This window comes from Salmo salar, chromosome ssa14 (assembly GCF_905237065.1).
Source record: "Salmo salar chromosome ssa14, Ssal_v3.1, whole genome shotgun sequence".
Classification (NCBI taxonomy): domain Eukaryota; kingdom Metazoa; phylum Chordata; class Actinopteri; order Salmoniformes; family Salmonidae; genus Salmo; species Salmo salar.
This window is the reverse complement of record NC_059455.1, coordinates 74,047,979-74,063,310: the sequence shown is the minus strand read 5'-3', so window position 1 is coordinate 74,063,310 and position 15,332 is coordinate 74,047,979. Positions and strand designations below refer to the sequence as shown.

The 15,332-nt window shown below is 43.4% G+C and overlaps 2 protein-coding genes and 1 non-coding gene across 5 annotated transcripts; 1 reads left to right on the top strand and 2 right to left on the bottom strand.

Moving 5' to 3' along the window:
• Nucleotides 1–7,071: 7,071 nt before the first annotated feature.
• On the bottom strand, nucleotides 7,072–10,023 carry LOC106570285 (60S ribosomal protein L15). Of its 3 annotated transcripts, none has more exons than XM_014142437.2 (5): nucleotides 9,961–9,978; nucleotides 9,401–9,579; nucleotides 9,030–9,211; nucleotides 8,451–8,587; nucleotides 7,072–7,431 (listed from the first exon to the last, which is right to left on the bottom strand). In XM_014142437.2, the coding sequence occupies exons 3-5, from the start codon at nucleotides 9,199–9,201 to the stop codon at nucleotides 7,126–7,128; spliced, it is 615 nt and encodes a 204-aa protein (XP_013997912.1). In that variant the 5' UTR covers nucleotides 9,202–9,211; nucleotides 9,401–9,579; nucleotides 9,961–9,978; the 3' UTR covers nucleotides 7,072–7,125. The 3 variants fall into 3 exon arrangements, with proteins under 3 accessions (XP_013997912.1, XP_013997911.1, XP_013997910.1); XM_014142436.2 differs by lacking the exon at nucleotides 9,961–9,978 and adding an exon at nucleotides 9,732–9,906; XM_014142435.2 differs by lacking the exon at nucleotides 9,401–9,579 and having other exon boundaries at nucleotides 9,961–10,023.
• On the bottom strand, nucleotides 7,901–7,990 carry LOC123726954 (small nucleolar SNORD12/SNORD106). Its single transcript, XR_006759061.1, has one exon. It is a non-coding gene; the product is annotated as a small nucleolar SNORD12/SNORD106 (small nucleolar RNA).
• A 338-nt stretch (nucleotides 10,024–10,361) lies between the features above and the next one.
• LOC106570283 (NF-kappa-B inhibitor-interacting Ras-like protein 1) lies at nucleotides 10,362–15,235 on the top strand. The gene is made up of 4 exons (XM_014142433.2): nucleotides 10,362–10,536; nucleotides 10,718–10,828; nucleotides 13,500–13,741; nucleotides 14,021–15,235. Exons 2-4 carry the CDS (start codon nucleotides 10,735–10,737, stop codon nucleotides 14,261–14,263), a joined length of 579 nt encoding a protein of 192 aa, XP_013997908.1. The 5' UTR covers nucleotides 10,362–10,536; nucleotides 10,718–10,734; the 3' UTR covers nucleotides 14,264–15,235.
• Nucleotides 15,236–15,332: the final 97 nt, after the last annotated feature.

Below are 15,332 nucleotides of genomic sequence, written 5' to 3'. Positions count from 1 at the left end.
AGAGGTGAGGCAGAGGCCACAGAGAGGGGAGACAACATGAGGGCAGACACATGCAGAATGACACACACACAGGTAACAGCTTGTTTCTTTACTCAGGAACGAGGGCAAAATGTAGATATCTGGGTGTAGGTCTGCATGTGCATTCGAAACACATGCAGCAAAGTAGACGTCACATGTAGCAAAGCACAGCAATCACAGATCAGATCAGAAGTAGTTGTTTATCAGGACATTGAGTCGCTAGTTGACTTTACTGCAGCATCCTTTGGATATATGGGATATATTATATTCAACCACGCGAGGGACAAATGGAACCCAAAGGGTTGTTGAAAATCTCTCATATCTTCACCCACTTTGTTCCTGAATCCATGCACTTTGGTTGAAATGGGATGAACCACATAATTTCTCCCTCTGTCCCAGAACAGGTCAAACTGACTCTGACATGAGCTGTTTCACTAGATCTCCCACAATTTCTTGTCATATTGGTCGACAAGAATAAGGTGTCTACCTTTCCAACCAAGGTCAGCGCATTAACAAGGAGCAAATTTGAAGATAAGTAAAACAAGGATTTTTCAACAACTCAGAGGACAATGGAAGTTCACTTCAAATACGACAGCTTTGTAGATTTCCTGCTGCACTCAGTTGCCTGACAGACATGGAAAACACCACCTCACGGTATCAAGCTGCCTTGATGGGTTTGGAGCAGCCATATCCCAAAGAAGACTTCTCCTGACCACCTCCCATTTCCCTGGTTCTTTAGATTCCTCTGCCACCACAATGAAAGAAATAGACAAGCCCACACTTTTCTTCAGTTTCTGTTTTGGTGGAATTCTGGTCACCATAGGTGATGTGAACACTGCAGTGCCCCCAGCATAATCTGTGTAAGGGAACACCCCCCTGAAATGTACAAAAATGAATGGGATCTTATTGGCACCATACAAAACATATATACGATGTACAATACCACTCAAATGGACGTCTTTTCATTCAAAACTGATTGCAAATGCCATATTGCAAATGCCAAGTGTCACACAGCAAAAATCCAATAGATGGCGAGCGTGCTCCACTGTAAATGTTCTTATTGCAAATTTTGAAAATGTGAAAAAAAATGTGTAAACTTATCACCCCCTTAAAAAAGTGCTTTCTGGACCGTTTTTTGAAATTCTTTCATTTTTTTTGTCAATTATACATACACTGCTCAAAAAAATAAAGGGAACACTTAAACAACACAATGTAACTCCAAGTCAATCACACTTCTGTGAAATCAAACTGTTCACTTAGGAAGCAACACTGACTGACAATACATTTCACATGCTGTTGTGCAAATGGAATAGACAACAGGTGGAAATTATAGGCAATTAGCAAGACACCCCCAATAAAGGAGTGGTTCTGCATGTGGGGACCACAGACCACTTCTCAGTTCCTATGCTTCCTGGCTGATGTTTTGGTCACTTTTGAATGCTGGCGGTGCTTTCACTCTAGTGGTAGCATGAGACGGAGTCTACAACCCACATAAGTGGCTCAGGTAGTGCAGCTCATCCAGGATGGCACATCAATGCGAGCTGTGGCAAGAAGGTTTGCTGTGTCTGTCAGTGTAGTGTCCAGAGCATGGAGGCGCTACCAGGAGACAGGCCAGTACATCAGGAGACGTGGAGGAGGCCATAGGAGGGCAACAACCCAGCAGCAAGACCGCTACCTCCGCCTTTGTGCAAGGAGGAGCAGGAGGAGCACTGCCAGAGCCCTGCAAAATGACCTCCAGCAGGCCACAAATGGTCAGAAACAGACTCCATGAGGGTGGTATGAGGGCCCGACGTCCACAGGTGGGGGTTGTGCTTACAGCCCAACACCGTGCAGGACGTTTGGCATTTGCCAGAGAACACCAAGATTGGCAAATTCGCCACTGGTGCCCTGTGCTCTTCACAGATGAAAGCAGCTTCACACTGAGCACGTGACAGACGTGACAGAGTCTGGAGACGCCGTGGAGAACGTTCTGCTGCCTGCAACATCCTCCAGCATGACCGGTTTGGCGGTGGGTCAGTCATGGTGTGGGGTGGCATTTCTTTGGGGGGCCGCACAGCCCTCCATGTGCTCGCCAGAGTTAGCCTGACTGCCATTAGGTACCGAGATGAGATCCTCAGACCCCTTATGAGACCATATGCTGGTGCGGTTGGCCCTGGGTTCCTCCTAATGCAAGACAATGCTAGACCTCATGTGGCTGGAGTGTGTCAGCAGTTCCTGCAAGAGGAAGGCATTGATGCTATGGACTGGCCCGCCCATTCCCCAGACCTGAATCCAATTGAGCACATCTGGGACATCATGTCTCGCTCCATCCACCAATGCCACGTTGCACCACAGACTGTCCAGGAGTTGGCGGATGCTTTAGTCCAGGTCTGGGAGGAGATCCCTCAGGAGACCATCCGCCACCTCATCAGGAGCATGCCCAGGTGTTGTAGGGAGGTCATACAGGCACGTGGAGGCCACACACACTACTGAGCCTCATTTTGACTTGCTTTAAGGACATTACATCAAAGTTGGATCAGCCTGTAGTGTGGTTTTCCACTTTAATTTTGAGTGTGACTCCAAATCCAGACCTCCATGGGTTGATAAACTGATTTTGTTGTCAACACATTCAACTATGTAAAGAAAAAAGTATTTAATAAGATTATTTCTTTCATTCAGATCTAGGATGTGTTGTTTAAGTGTTCCCTTTATTTTTTTGAGCAGTATATATAAGAACTGTATGAACATACTTTTGTCATATTTTATTCATAATTTATTCAATTTTTTTACTTGTCCATAAGGCATATGTTTTGTCCATTTGCAATATGATTTCATAGGTAGTCAAAAGTCAAAGGTCAGTGAACCATTGCCAAATGCAATAAGAAATGTCCAAATGCAATATGAAAGTAATGAAAGTGCCAAATCAGGATGTTTTGTCAATTTCTTGTTGCAAATGTAACATAAGTCAAGATCCAGGAGTAAAATTTAGAACATTTGAAAACAATTCAAAACTTATCACCCCCCTAAAAAGTGCTTTCTGGACCGTTTTTTTTTAATTATTTCGATTTTTTTAGTCAATCATACACGTATAAGAACTGTATGAACATACTTTTGTCATATTTTATTGTCATCATTTAAAAAAATGTTTTACTTGTCCATAAGGCATATGTTTTGTCCATTTGCAATATGATTTCATAGGAAATCAAAAGTCAGTGAACCATTGCCAAATGCCATAAGAAATGTCCAAATGCAATATGAAAGTATTGAATGTGCCAAATCAGGATGTTTTGTCCATTTGCAATATGATATCATAGGAAGTCAAAAGTCAAAGTCAAAAGTCATTTTTTTTTTTTTGCCAAACGCCATAAGAAATGTCCAAATGCAATATGAAAGTATTGAAAGTGCCAAATCAGGATGTTATGTCCATTTGCCATGCACGATCATAGGAAGTCGGTTTCCAAACCCAAAAGTCAGTGAACCATGTCCAAATGGTATTTACACTGCCCAAATGATATATAGCCCTATGTTAAGCCATGAATCAACCTAGATGGTCTATTTGTCATGTATGATGAGCGAGAAGTGGGATTCTGTTGTTTTTTAACAATTTTTTTAAAAACGTGCCTATTGGATAGGCACATGTGGGGGGTGCACCCTACCCAACCGTAGACCCCTTGCTCCCCCCTAAAGGCATTAAAAACAATTTAAAAAATGTGCTTCTGATAACCCATTCCAATCACCAGGTACACGGCTGTCCATTTGCAATATGTTTCACTGGGCATTTAGCATCACGAATTTGACATGCTCAAAAATCCTGCAGAAATGCAAAATTGACTGGCCCGATGAACTCGGGATGGCCGGGCAGTGATAGTGGTTCCTCTCCATCGCTCGTTGTGTTGATTTCATCATGTCCATTTGGTGATGTTTTTTCACTGTTGAATCTTATTGCAAATGTACTGTCCATTTACAATGTTTCAATGGGCATTTAGCATCACAAATTTGACATGCTCAAAAATACTGTTGATTTCAGAATGTCAATTTGGTGATGGTCTATCACTGTTTAAACATATTGCTAATGGACAAAAGTCAGCCAGCAAGTCACAGTCCATCAGTCAATTAGATATCATTCTGACACCAAACTGATACAAATTGACACCACACCCACTTTTCAAACTCGATTAGAAGCCAACTATCACATATTTCAGAGCAGGCCCAAAAGTCACAGTGCCTTCTGTTTAAACCATAATAAAAACATAAAACACGTAGTTACGTTCTAGCTGCGGGTCCAGTTCTGACATTATGTGTAGGCCTAGATGAGGCGACCCCGAAACCCAAGTTTTGGCTCAATAGGTCATTTGGAGCCCGAGCAGCAACCTTAATTGGTGCTGAAAATCCACATTTCCTGGGCGTTGCTACGGGATCCTTGAATGAGCTATCAGACAGAAACTTTAGGTGCTGTCTCTATGGGCTGAGGCGGTTTCAATGCACCTAGTCTTGTGACTCTGGGACTTTTCTAAATGTCGTCATTTTTGTGACGGTCAAAATGAATTGAAGTTATTGCAAATGTACGAGGCTGTTTCTCGGTCTGAGAACCTTCTAGAGCCACATAACTCACCGTGCACTATCGACTTGAGCTCTAGAACAGGTTTCTAAAGTTTCTAGGTCTGACGGTTCTTTGATAGTTCTAACAAAGGTAACTATTGCAGGCTCTGTGTGTCTCTAAGCCCCACACTGTGTCACTCCGTCCTTGCTGTGTGTGTGCGTGTGTGTGAGAGCTTTTCTTGGAAGTCTGATGGGGGAAATTATTGATTTACAGTTCATGAGGGTTGCCTAATCACACGTATGAAGTTTTGGAAAGATCTGACTTTTTTAACCCTTCGAAACAGCCCCTATGACCCCAATTTAAGGGACTTCCAGGTGGCACAGGAAGCTGAAAGTAAACACATATCCTCATTGGGGTAGGGAATCCTGAGTTTAAAGTCTTTACGTTAAGAATTGACTGATCTACATAGGGTTGAATGCAGTGATTTTCACAAACTGCAGGTTTGGTATATCAAAACACCTTTAGGGTGAATTGAATCACTTCCGGTTGCTCCAGGAAGCTTAGAATCAATGCAGGTCGACCTCATAGTGGCCTGATGAATTGTCATCGAAGACAGGTTCATAAGGCATTCATAACCCACATAGGCTTCAGGTTGAATTTATGGGAGCAGGCAATGTATTCCTATGGGGAGAGAAGTCATTACAAACTGTTTGATGTAAACACCTTATTTTCACTGTTAAGGGTTAATGCCACACGGTTAAGTTTAGGCTTGCACAGATCGGGAGGACCTCAGGAACGTTCCTGAGGTCAAATTGTGCTTCTAACCCTAACGGTTCTTTCGCTGTCACCCAAAAGCACTTGAAATTTAGGGCCAGGCGTCATTATGGGCCTACTCTTTCTCACGCTCGCTGTGCTCAGACCGAGCAAGCTACGGTCAAGCGGGGCATCTCGTTGAACTCGGCACAGCCTAGAGATTATGTAATGCCATTGCAGGCTCTGTGTGTCTTTAAGCCACACACCGTGTCACTCCATCCTTGCTGTGTGTGTGTGAGTTTTTCCTTTGACATCTGTTGGGAGAAATGACTGATTTACAGTTCACGAGGGTTGCCTAATCACACATATGAAGTTTTGGAAAGATGTGGCCTTTTTAACCCTTCAAAACAGCCCCTATGACCCCAATTTAAGGTACTTCCGGTTAACACAGGAAGCTGAAAGTGAACACATATCCTCCTTGGGGTAGGGTCTTACAGAATTTTGAGTTTTAAGTCTTTACGTTAATAACTGACTTATTTATAGAGGGTTGAATGATTGAGTGTTATTTCAGAAAATCACACGCGGACGTCTAGTAAGGGACCTTGCAATATGAGTTTCTCATCGATCATACAGCAAATGCCAAAATTTTCCTTTCATGTATGTAAGGGCTCCCGAGTGGCGCAGCAGTCTAAGGCACTGCATCTCAGTGCTAGATGCGTCACTACAGACACCCCGGTTAGATTCCAGGCTGTATCACAACCGGCAGTGATTTAGAGTCCCATAAGGCAACGCACAACTGGCCGAGCGTAGTCCGGGTTTGGCCGTCATTGTAATTAAGAATTTGTTCTTAACTGACTTGCCTAGTTAAATAAAGGTAAAAAAAAAAGAGGCCAGGGAGAAATGTGAGAAAGTTCTATAAATAACCACATCGTTCTCCAACTCAACACCCTTTCTGCTCTATCTTGAGTCCTTTCAAACGGTGCATTGTCTTTGAAGCTTACGTCTTTACGTTGAACTGAGTAGTGGTGCAACAGGTTAGGGGAAGAGGGCAGTGCTTCACACCATGTTACTTTACCATTTATCTGAAAACCTGTGCTTAACGTTGAGCAGTCTAATGTATGATATGCAGGCGTTTTGTCTTAAAATGTGAAATTTCTTCCAGTTTAGATTAATTAAACGGACATTTAGCCCATAAATTGTCAATTGAGTGACAAATATATTTTATTCAATGAGAAGACAACTATACTTTTTCCCTTCTGACCTGGGATGCCTCCAGATGCTGTCCCACTTCTTTACCCTCTAGGTCAGGAATCTTCAACAGTTCCTGGAATGCTACCCTTCTGTAGGTTCACTCCAACCCGTTATCACCAACATCTCATCAACCAGCTAATTATTAGTCAGGTATGCTAGATTCAGTGTTAAAGGACCGTAGCGCTCCAGCAACACGAGTGCTCTGCTCTAGTACACTCACAGGGTCACTTACTATTATCCCTAAAAACACATTAAACCCATCCTGGGGATAACCTAGATAATGACAAAAACCCACGCGTGCACTGTAGACGCTGGTTCAAATCTGTTCCACTCAGTCACATTGGTCAATAGTTCTAACAGGGTGCCTTTCCATGAATCATTTTTCACAAGTTTGTGAAAACGCTAGTATGTCAACTTTGCTTATCGTAGTTACTAACCACTATATGTATCACTTCCTCACCCAAGACATCAAATAGCAGCTCTTACACCCAAAATGAATAGCCCTTACAAATACAACACATTAGACCAACAATTTGTCACCATAAAAAGGCATATGTTTATTTCTTTAAATGTACAGACACCCTCTAGCGGTAGCGGTGCAGCTGCAGGGTATTGCGTCTCTTCCAGGCTGCCCGGCGGGAACCACCCATGGTCAGGTGAAACTTGTGGCCCTTGCCCAGGCCGCGGCTCTTCTTGCCCGCGGACGTCAGGCCACGCATCTCCCTGTGCTTGTGCACAGGCCTGGTGATCCATTGGGTGTCGGGGTTGCGTCTGATAGCCTTGTGGAAGATGTCGACCAGGATCACCTCGAAGAACTTGTAGGTGGAGTCCTCTCCTACCCAGTAGGAGGCCAGCACCCTCAGGCCTCCACAGTGACGGCCAGCACGCTCCTGTTGGGGAGACCGAAGACCAAACAGGTCAGACAAGTCACATCCAGAAACATAGGTATAAACATAAATCACTGATATGCAGATGTTACACAACCCCAATAAAAGCAGGTCAAACCACAACATTTCACAACGGATAGAACATTATACCAGGGGCTGGTCTAATGATGGCACTGCCCACCCCCCCCTGCGGCAGGGTTGTTATCCCCACTAACAGCACCTTCAAGTCTGTCTACCTCATCCACACTATATACCATCTGTTGAGCAATTCTAGCTGTATGCTTCAATCTAAACTGCACGGGAAAGATCTGAAATGATGAAATCAGTGGCCAATGTCACATTAAATTTGAGAGTGCGGCATATACAAGATAAAGTAATCACAAAATCCAATGTGAAGAGAATACTAATCACTTAGTTTTCAATACAGTTTTAAATACAACCAAGATACTTTTGGGAATGATGCATTATTTTCTCTGTGGTTTCAGACAAATTGGCTTATTTCAGACAGGTTTCACCATAGTCGATAAGATGGGGAAAAAAGTTGAGCATCATTAACCACATTGAGAGAATGCATTATTGGTGTTGAAGAAAGGGGTACCATTTGGAATGTGAGCCTTGTTTCAGAAAAGAAAGAAAGCAAAAAAAATGGCGAATTCCAACATGCCTATCAGAGGGCAATGGGGCCAATATGAAATGACTTGTACTTATTCTATGAACTAATATCTGCACAAGTGCCTAGAAGCAGGAATTGAGCATAAATTTGTCAAATGAAGACAGATCAGTGACATCCTTATGCAGTTCTTAGTAACTTCTCCCCGAAGTGTGCAATCATTCACTACCCTCATGGATTTAAAATAAATACTGACCAAAGTAAAATTGTATAAAAAAAATTAACTGGAGCCCAAGTTTACGCCAATCCTATGCTTTTCAAGTCCTAGAACAAAGTGAGCAAGTACAACATTGGGGAGAGGGATGAGAATCAGACCACAACCTGGGAGATGCACCTGTACAGGACCTCTTACCTCAGCAGTGGACTGGAGGCTGCGGGCGAACTTGATCTGGTTGACACCATGGTGGACGGGCTTGCCGTAGGTGGCACCCTTGGGCACGGGGCGCTTGCGGCCTCCACGGCGAACGCGGACACGGTAGATGACGTAGCCTGTTATATGGAGAGAAGTCAGTAAGAGATCAATTATGTAAATAACAGCCTGGCATAAGAGATCAGCAACATGTCAAAGAATAAAATACGATATAAAATGGCACAACCACTTGGTCCACCTTTAATGTGAATAAACACTTCAACGGATAAGTGACTCACAGGTATTAATGAAAGCACAAACAAGCGATCAGAATACCATTACTGCCTAATTACATCAATAGGGCTACATTTTACATATTTAACTTATCACACCATTGCATCTGACAACATCTTATGCCCTGCCTCAGACATGTGGCAAACTTTTAAGGTTTAAAGGTGACATGAGAAACGATCAACTATGGATCACAAGCATGCAACAGATAACCATTACAGCAAAGTTACATGAGTCTAACATTACACAAGATTGTCTACGTTCTACAATTTGAATGGAACAGACACCCACCTTGTTTGCACTTGTACCCTAGTCTGCGGGCCTTATCGGGTCTGGTGGGTCTAGGCGCACGGTGGAGACCAGAGAGCTGACGGTACTGCCAGCAACGGACGCGCAGGAGGAAGCGCATCACGTCGGACTGCTTCTTGCGCCATAGCTCCTGCATATATTTGTACGCTCCCATGTTAGACTAACTGTGAGAAAAGGCAAAGAGAAATATGTAACCAATGACCACCATTCAATGTTGCGATTTAGCAGTTAGTTGGAGGGAAATAAGGCACCGACATGTAACATTTGGTAGCTAGCTAATCTTCATTAAAAGCCATGATTTGGCCAAGTTGGCTAGCCAGCCATACAGCACGTTTAGTTTGTTTACAACCTACCTTGAACTATTCAACTCATGAATTACATCTTCGGGATACATTTCTTTTAGCGGGTATTACATTGGAGTCTACGGGGAAGTGCTTTTGGGCTAATTTCTGTTTAATTCCAGACCCGCTGGAAATCTGTCTTCTGGAAGCAGGCGACTCGCAGTAGGCCCCGATGCTTACAGTCCTACACACTGGATAGGTAGCAAGTTAGGCGGCTAACACTCCATAGTAGGTAACTACTTACCACAACAAAAAACACCAAATAGTCACAAGAAAAACCTCTAACGCACCAAATAAACACATTTTAGAAACACTGAATGGCAATGGCTATCAACTTTCTAACCTCGCTCCGTGGCAGTACATAGCAGACAGATAGGAGACCCGTGCTCTATTTCGGGAACACAATGCAATATTCAAATTTTCATCAATTCAAATGCAGAAATTGAGGTACTGTGTTATTAACGACGAACCCCTTCAACTAAATCCACAACTACACAACCTGATGGCAATGATTTCATTCTGATTTTTGATGGATTGTACATTCTGAAATACGACCAAAAAAACTCGCTTACATGATGGCGTACCAGCCGGAAAGAAAGAGAAAACGTACCCAGCATGCTCTATGAAAACGTCAGTGACACAGTTCAGGTCAGACACGCCTGGGTCTTGTAGTTTATTCCAAAAATGTTCATATTTTTCATATACATTTCACCTAACTTCATAACCTGGGGTTTTGATGGTTTTTAAATTTTAGAATTGAAAATCACCACCAAATTGAAAGAAAAGTAGCTATTTTTGTACATTGTGCGTTGAAATTTGGTCCACTACACTTTTATCAATTTTACCATTATCATTGGCAGCTGGTAATATACGTTTTTCTTTTACATGTATTTATGCATATTATAAATAACATGTATATATTTTATTTACACAGTGCATTTTTTCTCAAAGTTTGACCCCCACCCCTTGCCTCTGCACAAGCGCAGAGAATCATTGGAATTTCCTTGTTGTCAAAAGACAGAATGAATGCTGTGATTTTAGCTAACGTTAGCTAGCTAAATCACTTCAAAGTTACCTAGATACCCAGTTTATTGCAATAATAATTGTAATCTCTCCATTTGTCCAACTCTGTCAGCCTTTAAACCAAGGTACTTGTTTTATTGCATCAAGCTAACGTTAGTTAGGTAACTTTGGATGCGATGTTTACGAAGATGCTTCCATAGATAGAACAATGAGCAAATATTTGATGCTTCAGCTAGTTGGCTAGCCAGCTAGTAGTTAGCCAGCTCATCTTCTAGCTATTTTACATGTCATTTTCTGCTATTGCAGGTTTTTGCATTATCGAAATGGGGAAAGGTTGCAAAGTTGTGGTGTGTGGTTTGGCATCTGTAGGAAAAACAGCCATCCTTGAACAGCTGTTGTATGGCAATCACGCTGTTGGTAAGTTGATGACTGTAAACATGAACTTGCCTGTGCTTGTGAGAGATGAACACTGTAAAATGTGCTTGTAGTGTTCAAAAGGAATTAGCATTGTATTGGAAAATGTAGCCTGTAATATCCAGTTATTTGGAGCAAAACGGCGTTATACTTTTCTTTCACTATGCAACTTTAGCAGATTAAATCTGTGACTAAGTATATGCATGGCTTCATATGAAGGTGAATTGAAGACCATGATCTGGGGTGATGCAGAGAATTGATAAAGACCATCCAGCATGGTGTGGGCTTGTTGTGGCCTTAGAGCCAATGAAGAGCCAATTTATGCTTGACCTGAAAATGTGGTCAGAGGCGCCTTATGGATGGTGTGACCCAATGAGCTACATACTGCATTGCTGTGCTCGTCTCAAATTTTGTAACAACGCAGAGGGCTCCACATAACTCCGCATTGACATGATTGGTTGATGGTAGGGGAGGGAGGGAGGTCCTGTTTATACACAAACTCACTTCCTTGACAAATTCCTTCACAACACCTCTGTACTGCTTAGCGAAGCCAATAAGTATGAATGCCTTGAATTCTGCAGAGGCTGTATCACTGTAAATGCTGCACGGCCAATGCAGACGTCGGATTGCTGTTCATTGACTACAGCTCAGGCTTCAACACCACACTACCCTCCAAGGTCATCATTAATCTCTGGGACCTGGGTCTGAACCCTGCCCTCTGCAACTGGGTCTTGGACTTCCTGACGGGCCACCCCTAGGTGGTGAAGGTAGGCAACAACACCTCCACTACGCTGATCTTCAACACAGGGGTGCCACAAGGGTGCATGCTCAGCCCCCTCCTATACTCCCTGTTCACCCATGACTGCGTGGCCACGCATGCCTCCAACTCAATCATCAAGTTTGCAGACGACACAACAGTAGTAGGCCTGATTACCAACAATGATGAGACAGCCTACAGGGAGGAGGTGAGGGCCCTGTCGGAGTGGTGCAAGGAAAATATTCTCTCCCTCAACGTCAACAAAACGAAGGTGCTGATCGTGGACTTCAGGAGACAGCAGAGGGAGCACACCCCCATCCACATCAAGAAGGTGAAAAGCTTCAAGTTCCTCGGTGTACACATCACTGACAATCTGAAATGGTCCAACCATACAGATAGTGTGATGAAGAAGGCGCAACAGCGTCTCTTCAACCTCAGGAGGCTGAAGAAATTTGGCTTGGCCCCTAAGACCCTCACAAAATTTTACAGATGCACTATTGATAGCATTCTGTCGGGCTGTATCACCGCCTGGTACGGCAACTGCACCGCCTGCAACCTCAGGGCTCTCTAGAGGGTGGTGCGGTCTGCCCAACAGATCACCGGGGGCACACTGCCAGCCCTCCAGGACACCTACAATACCCAAAAAGATCAAGGACATCAACCACCTGAGCCACGGCCTGTTCACCCAGCTATCATCCAGGAGGCGAGGTCAGTACAGGTGCATCAAAGCTGGAAGTGAGAGACTGAAAAACAGCTTCTATCTCAAGGCCATCAGGCTGTTAAATAGCCATCACTATCCGGCCTCCACCCAGTACCCTGCCTTGAACTTAGTCACTGTCACTAGCCGGCTACCACCTGGTTACTCAACTCTGCACCTTAGAGGCTGCTGCCCTATAGACATGGAATCACTACTCACTTTAATAATGGAACACTGGCCTCCCGAGTGGCGCAGCGGTCTAAGGCATCACTAGAGACCCGGGTTCGATCCCAGGCTGTGTCACAATCAGCCGTGACCTGGAGTCCCACAGGGCAGTGCACAATTGGCCCAGCGTCGTCCGGGTTAGGGGAGGGTTTGCCCGGGGGGCTTTACTTGGCTCATCACTCTCTAGCGACTCCTTGTGGTGGGCTGGGCGCCTGCAGGCTGACAACGGTTGTCAGTTGAACAGTGTTTCCTCCGACACATTGGTGCGGCTGGCTTCGGGGTTAAGCAGGGGGGGGGAGGGGGGGGGTTGGCGGGTCATGTTTCGGAGGATGCATGACTCGACCTTTGCCTCTCCCGAGCCAGTTGGGGAGTTGCAGTGATGAGACAAGATCGTAATTGTATATGACGAAATTGGGGGGCAAAATACAAAAAAAATACAAAAAAGAATAATGATGGAACACTGGTCACTTTAATAATGTTTACATACTTTTTACTCATTTCATATGTATATACTGTATTCTAGTCAATGCCATCCTATTCAACTATTGGTGTATATGTACTATTCTATCCGATGTATTCTACAGATAGAATATTTAGTATATCTATATTCTACATAATGTCTATACATTCCGTCATATATATATATCATGTGTATATATATATATTATATATACACACACAAACACTCCGACATTGCTCAACCTAATATTTATATATTTCTTAATTCCATTGTTTTACTTTTAGATTTGTGTGTATTGTTGTGAATTATTAGATATTACTGCACTGTTGGAGCTAGGAACACAAGCATTTCACTACACCCGCAATAACATCTACTAAATATGTTTAGCGCCTTTTAAGAGTTGAATAACCCTACTACAGAATATATATACTGTATTTAACCTAGAGTTGAATGAGCACTGTCTACCTACACTACCTACTAGACTGTTGTGTTGAACACAACCATTGAATGATCCATTGTCTCCTGTCGGTTGCAGGTTCAGAGTCCACTGAGACCCAGGAGGATGTGTATGTGGCATCGGTGGAAACAGATCGTGGTGTAAAGGAACAGTTACGTCTCTATGACACCAGGGGGCTCCACGACGGCCTGGACCTTCCCAAGCACTACTACTCTGTGGCAGACGGCTTTGTGCTGGTCTACAGTGTGGACAGCCTGGAGTCCTTTAAGAAGGTGGACGTCCTCAAGAAGGAAATAGACAAGTCCAGAGACAAGAAAGAGGTACTGGGATTGTGAATGATTGAAACTCTCCCTAAGGGTTGATAAGTGTGTGTGGTTTTAACATTTTAGTCAAATGAGCCAGGTTTCATTTATTGTTTTGGTCACAAACATCTAATCAATCAATCAAATGTATTCATAAAGCCCTATGAATACGCGTAGACCCCAAACGGCAAGCAGAAGCACATTGTCCAGAAAACCCCCCAACTATAAACCAAAACACAAATCAGAACCTCATAATATTGTTGTTGAGTTTAGTTGGAGTGTCCCCTCTTCCTCCAGGTGATGGTGATCGTGCTAGGGAACAAGACAGACCTGCGTGAGCGTCGTCAGGTGGAGCAGGAGGCAGCGCAGCAGTGGGCGCGGGGGGAGAAGGTCAAGCTATGGGAGGTTAGCGTCACTGAGAGGAACTCTCTCATCGAACCCTTCACCATGCTCACCAGCCGCCTCACACAGCCTCAGAGCAAGTCTGCCTTCCCTCTTCCAGGACGCAAGAGCAAGGGCACGGCGTCCAACGACATATGAACTGAACTCAACCTCAAGAGCACCTAAGTTCCAAGTACTTCAGGGGGGAGATGTTACAGAGTAGGATTGATGGAGTTAGCCAGCCAACTTCAATTCATATTCTGACTTCATATCACCATGACTCTACATTCCATAGACAACCAACAACCCACATTAAATGAGCTTTTTTTTTTAATTGACTAGCAAATGAAGAGCTGTATCTTAATGTTTATCATTAAGCTGGCTAAATGAGTGAGCCTGCTTTGTGGTGTCATACACCCCTCTGGTTTCAGTGTGTCCATCCTATGGGATGGCTATAGTAGCCGCTGTACAACAAGATCTAGGCCCATCTAATGCGCCTTTAGAGTGAGGCATATTACCTAGTGTATGGCATATTACTAGATACTACCTAGTGTATGGCATATTACTAGATACTACCTAGTGTATGGCATATTACTAGATACTACCTAGTGTATGGCATACTACCATCTAGTGTAAGGCATATTACTAGATACTACCTAGTGTATGGCCCGGTAGCAATAAAAAAATAATGGTACGACCTTGATCAGGTATGTTGCTCATGTCTGATTATTAAATGTCTGTCTATCATCAGTTTCACCCTAAATGGTTGTTTTTGTGTATTTGTTAAATACAAAACCTGTGTAGTTTATTAGCTTTGTACATGTTTTATTTACCTAATTTATTTGTCACTTTACTAAACTTAATTCCTAGCGGGTAGGAATGAAATGTGTCTTCTGTCATGCGTCCAAATAATATCCTCTCTTCTGAAGTGTACACTCGTTCACTACTACAAACGTAAAAGCATTGGATTGGTGGAGGCATGGGCCAGGAGTTTCCACCATATTTCTTAAACAGTCACTTTCTTTCAACTCATTGAATTGAAGTGAACACTGAGGATGGAGGGAACATTGCCCGTGTCCGTCATGTCTTGTGTGAGACCTAGCTAAATAAATGTCATATTTTATGCTGCTAGTTAGTTGGTTTTGTTTGTTGCTGTCCATCTGCCTCCTGACATATGCACATGTATTTCAGTTTGAACGCCATTGAACAATGACTGTATATCAGCAAC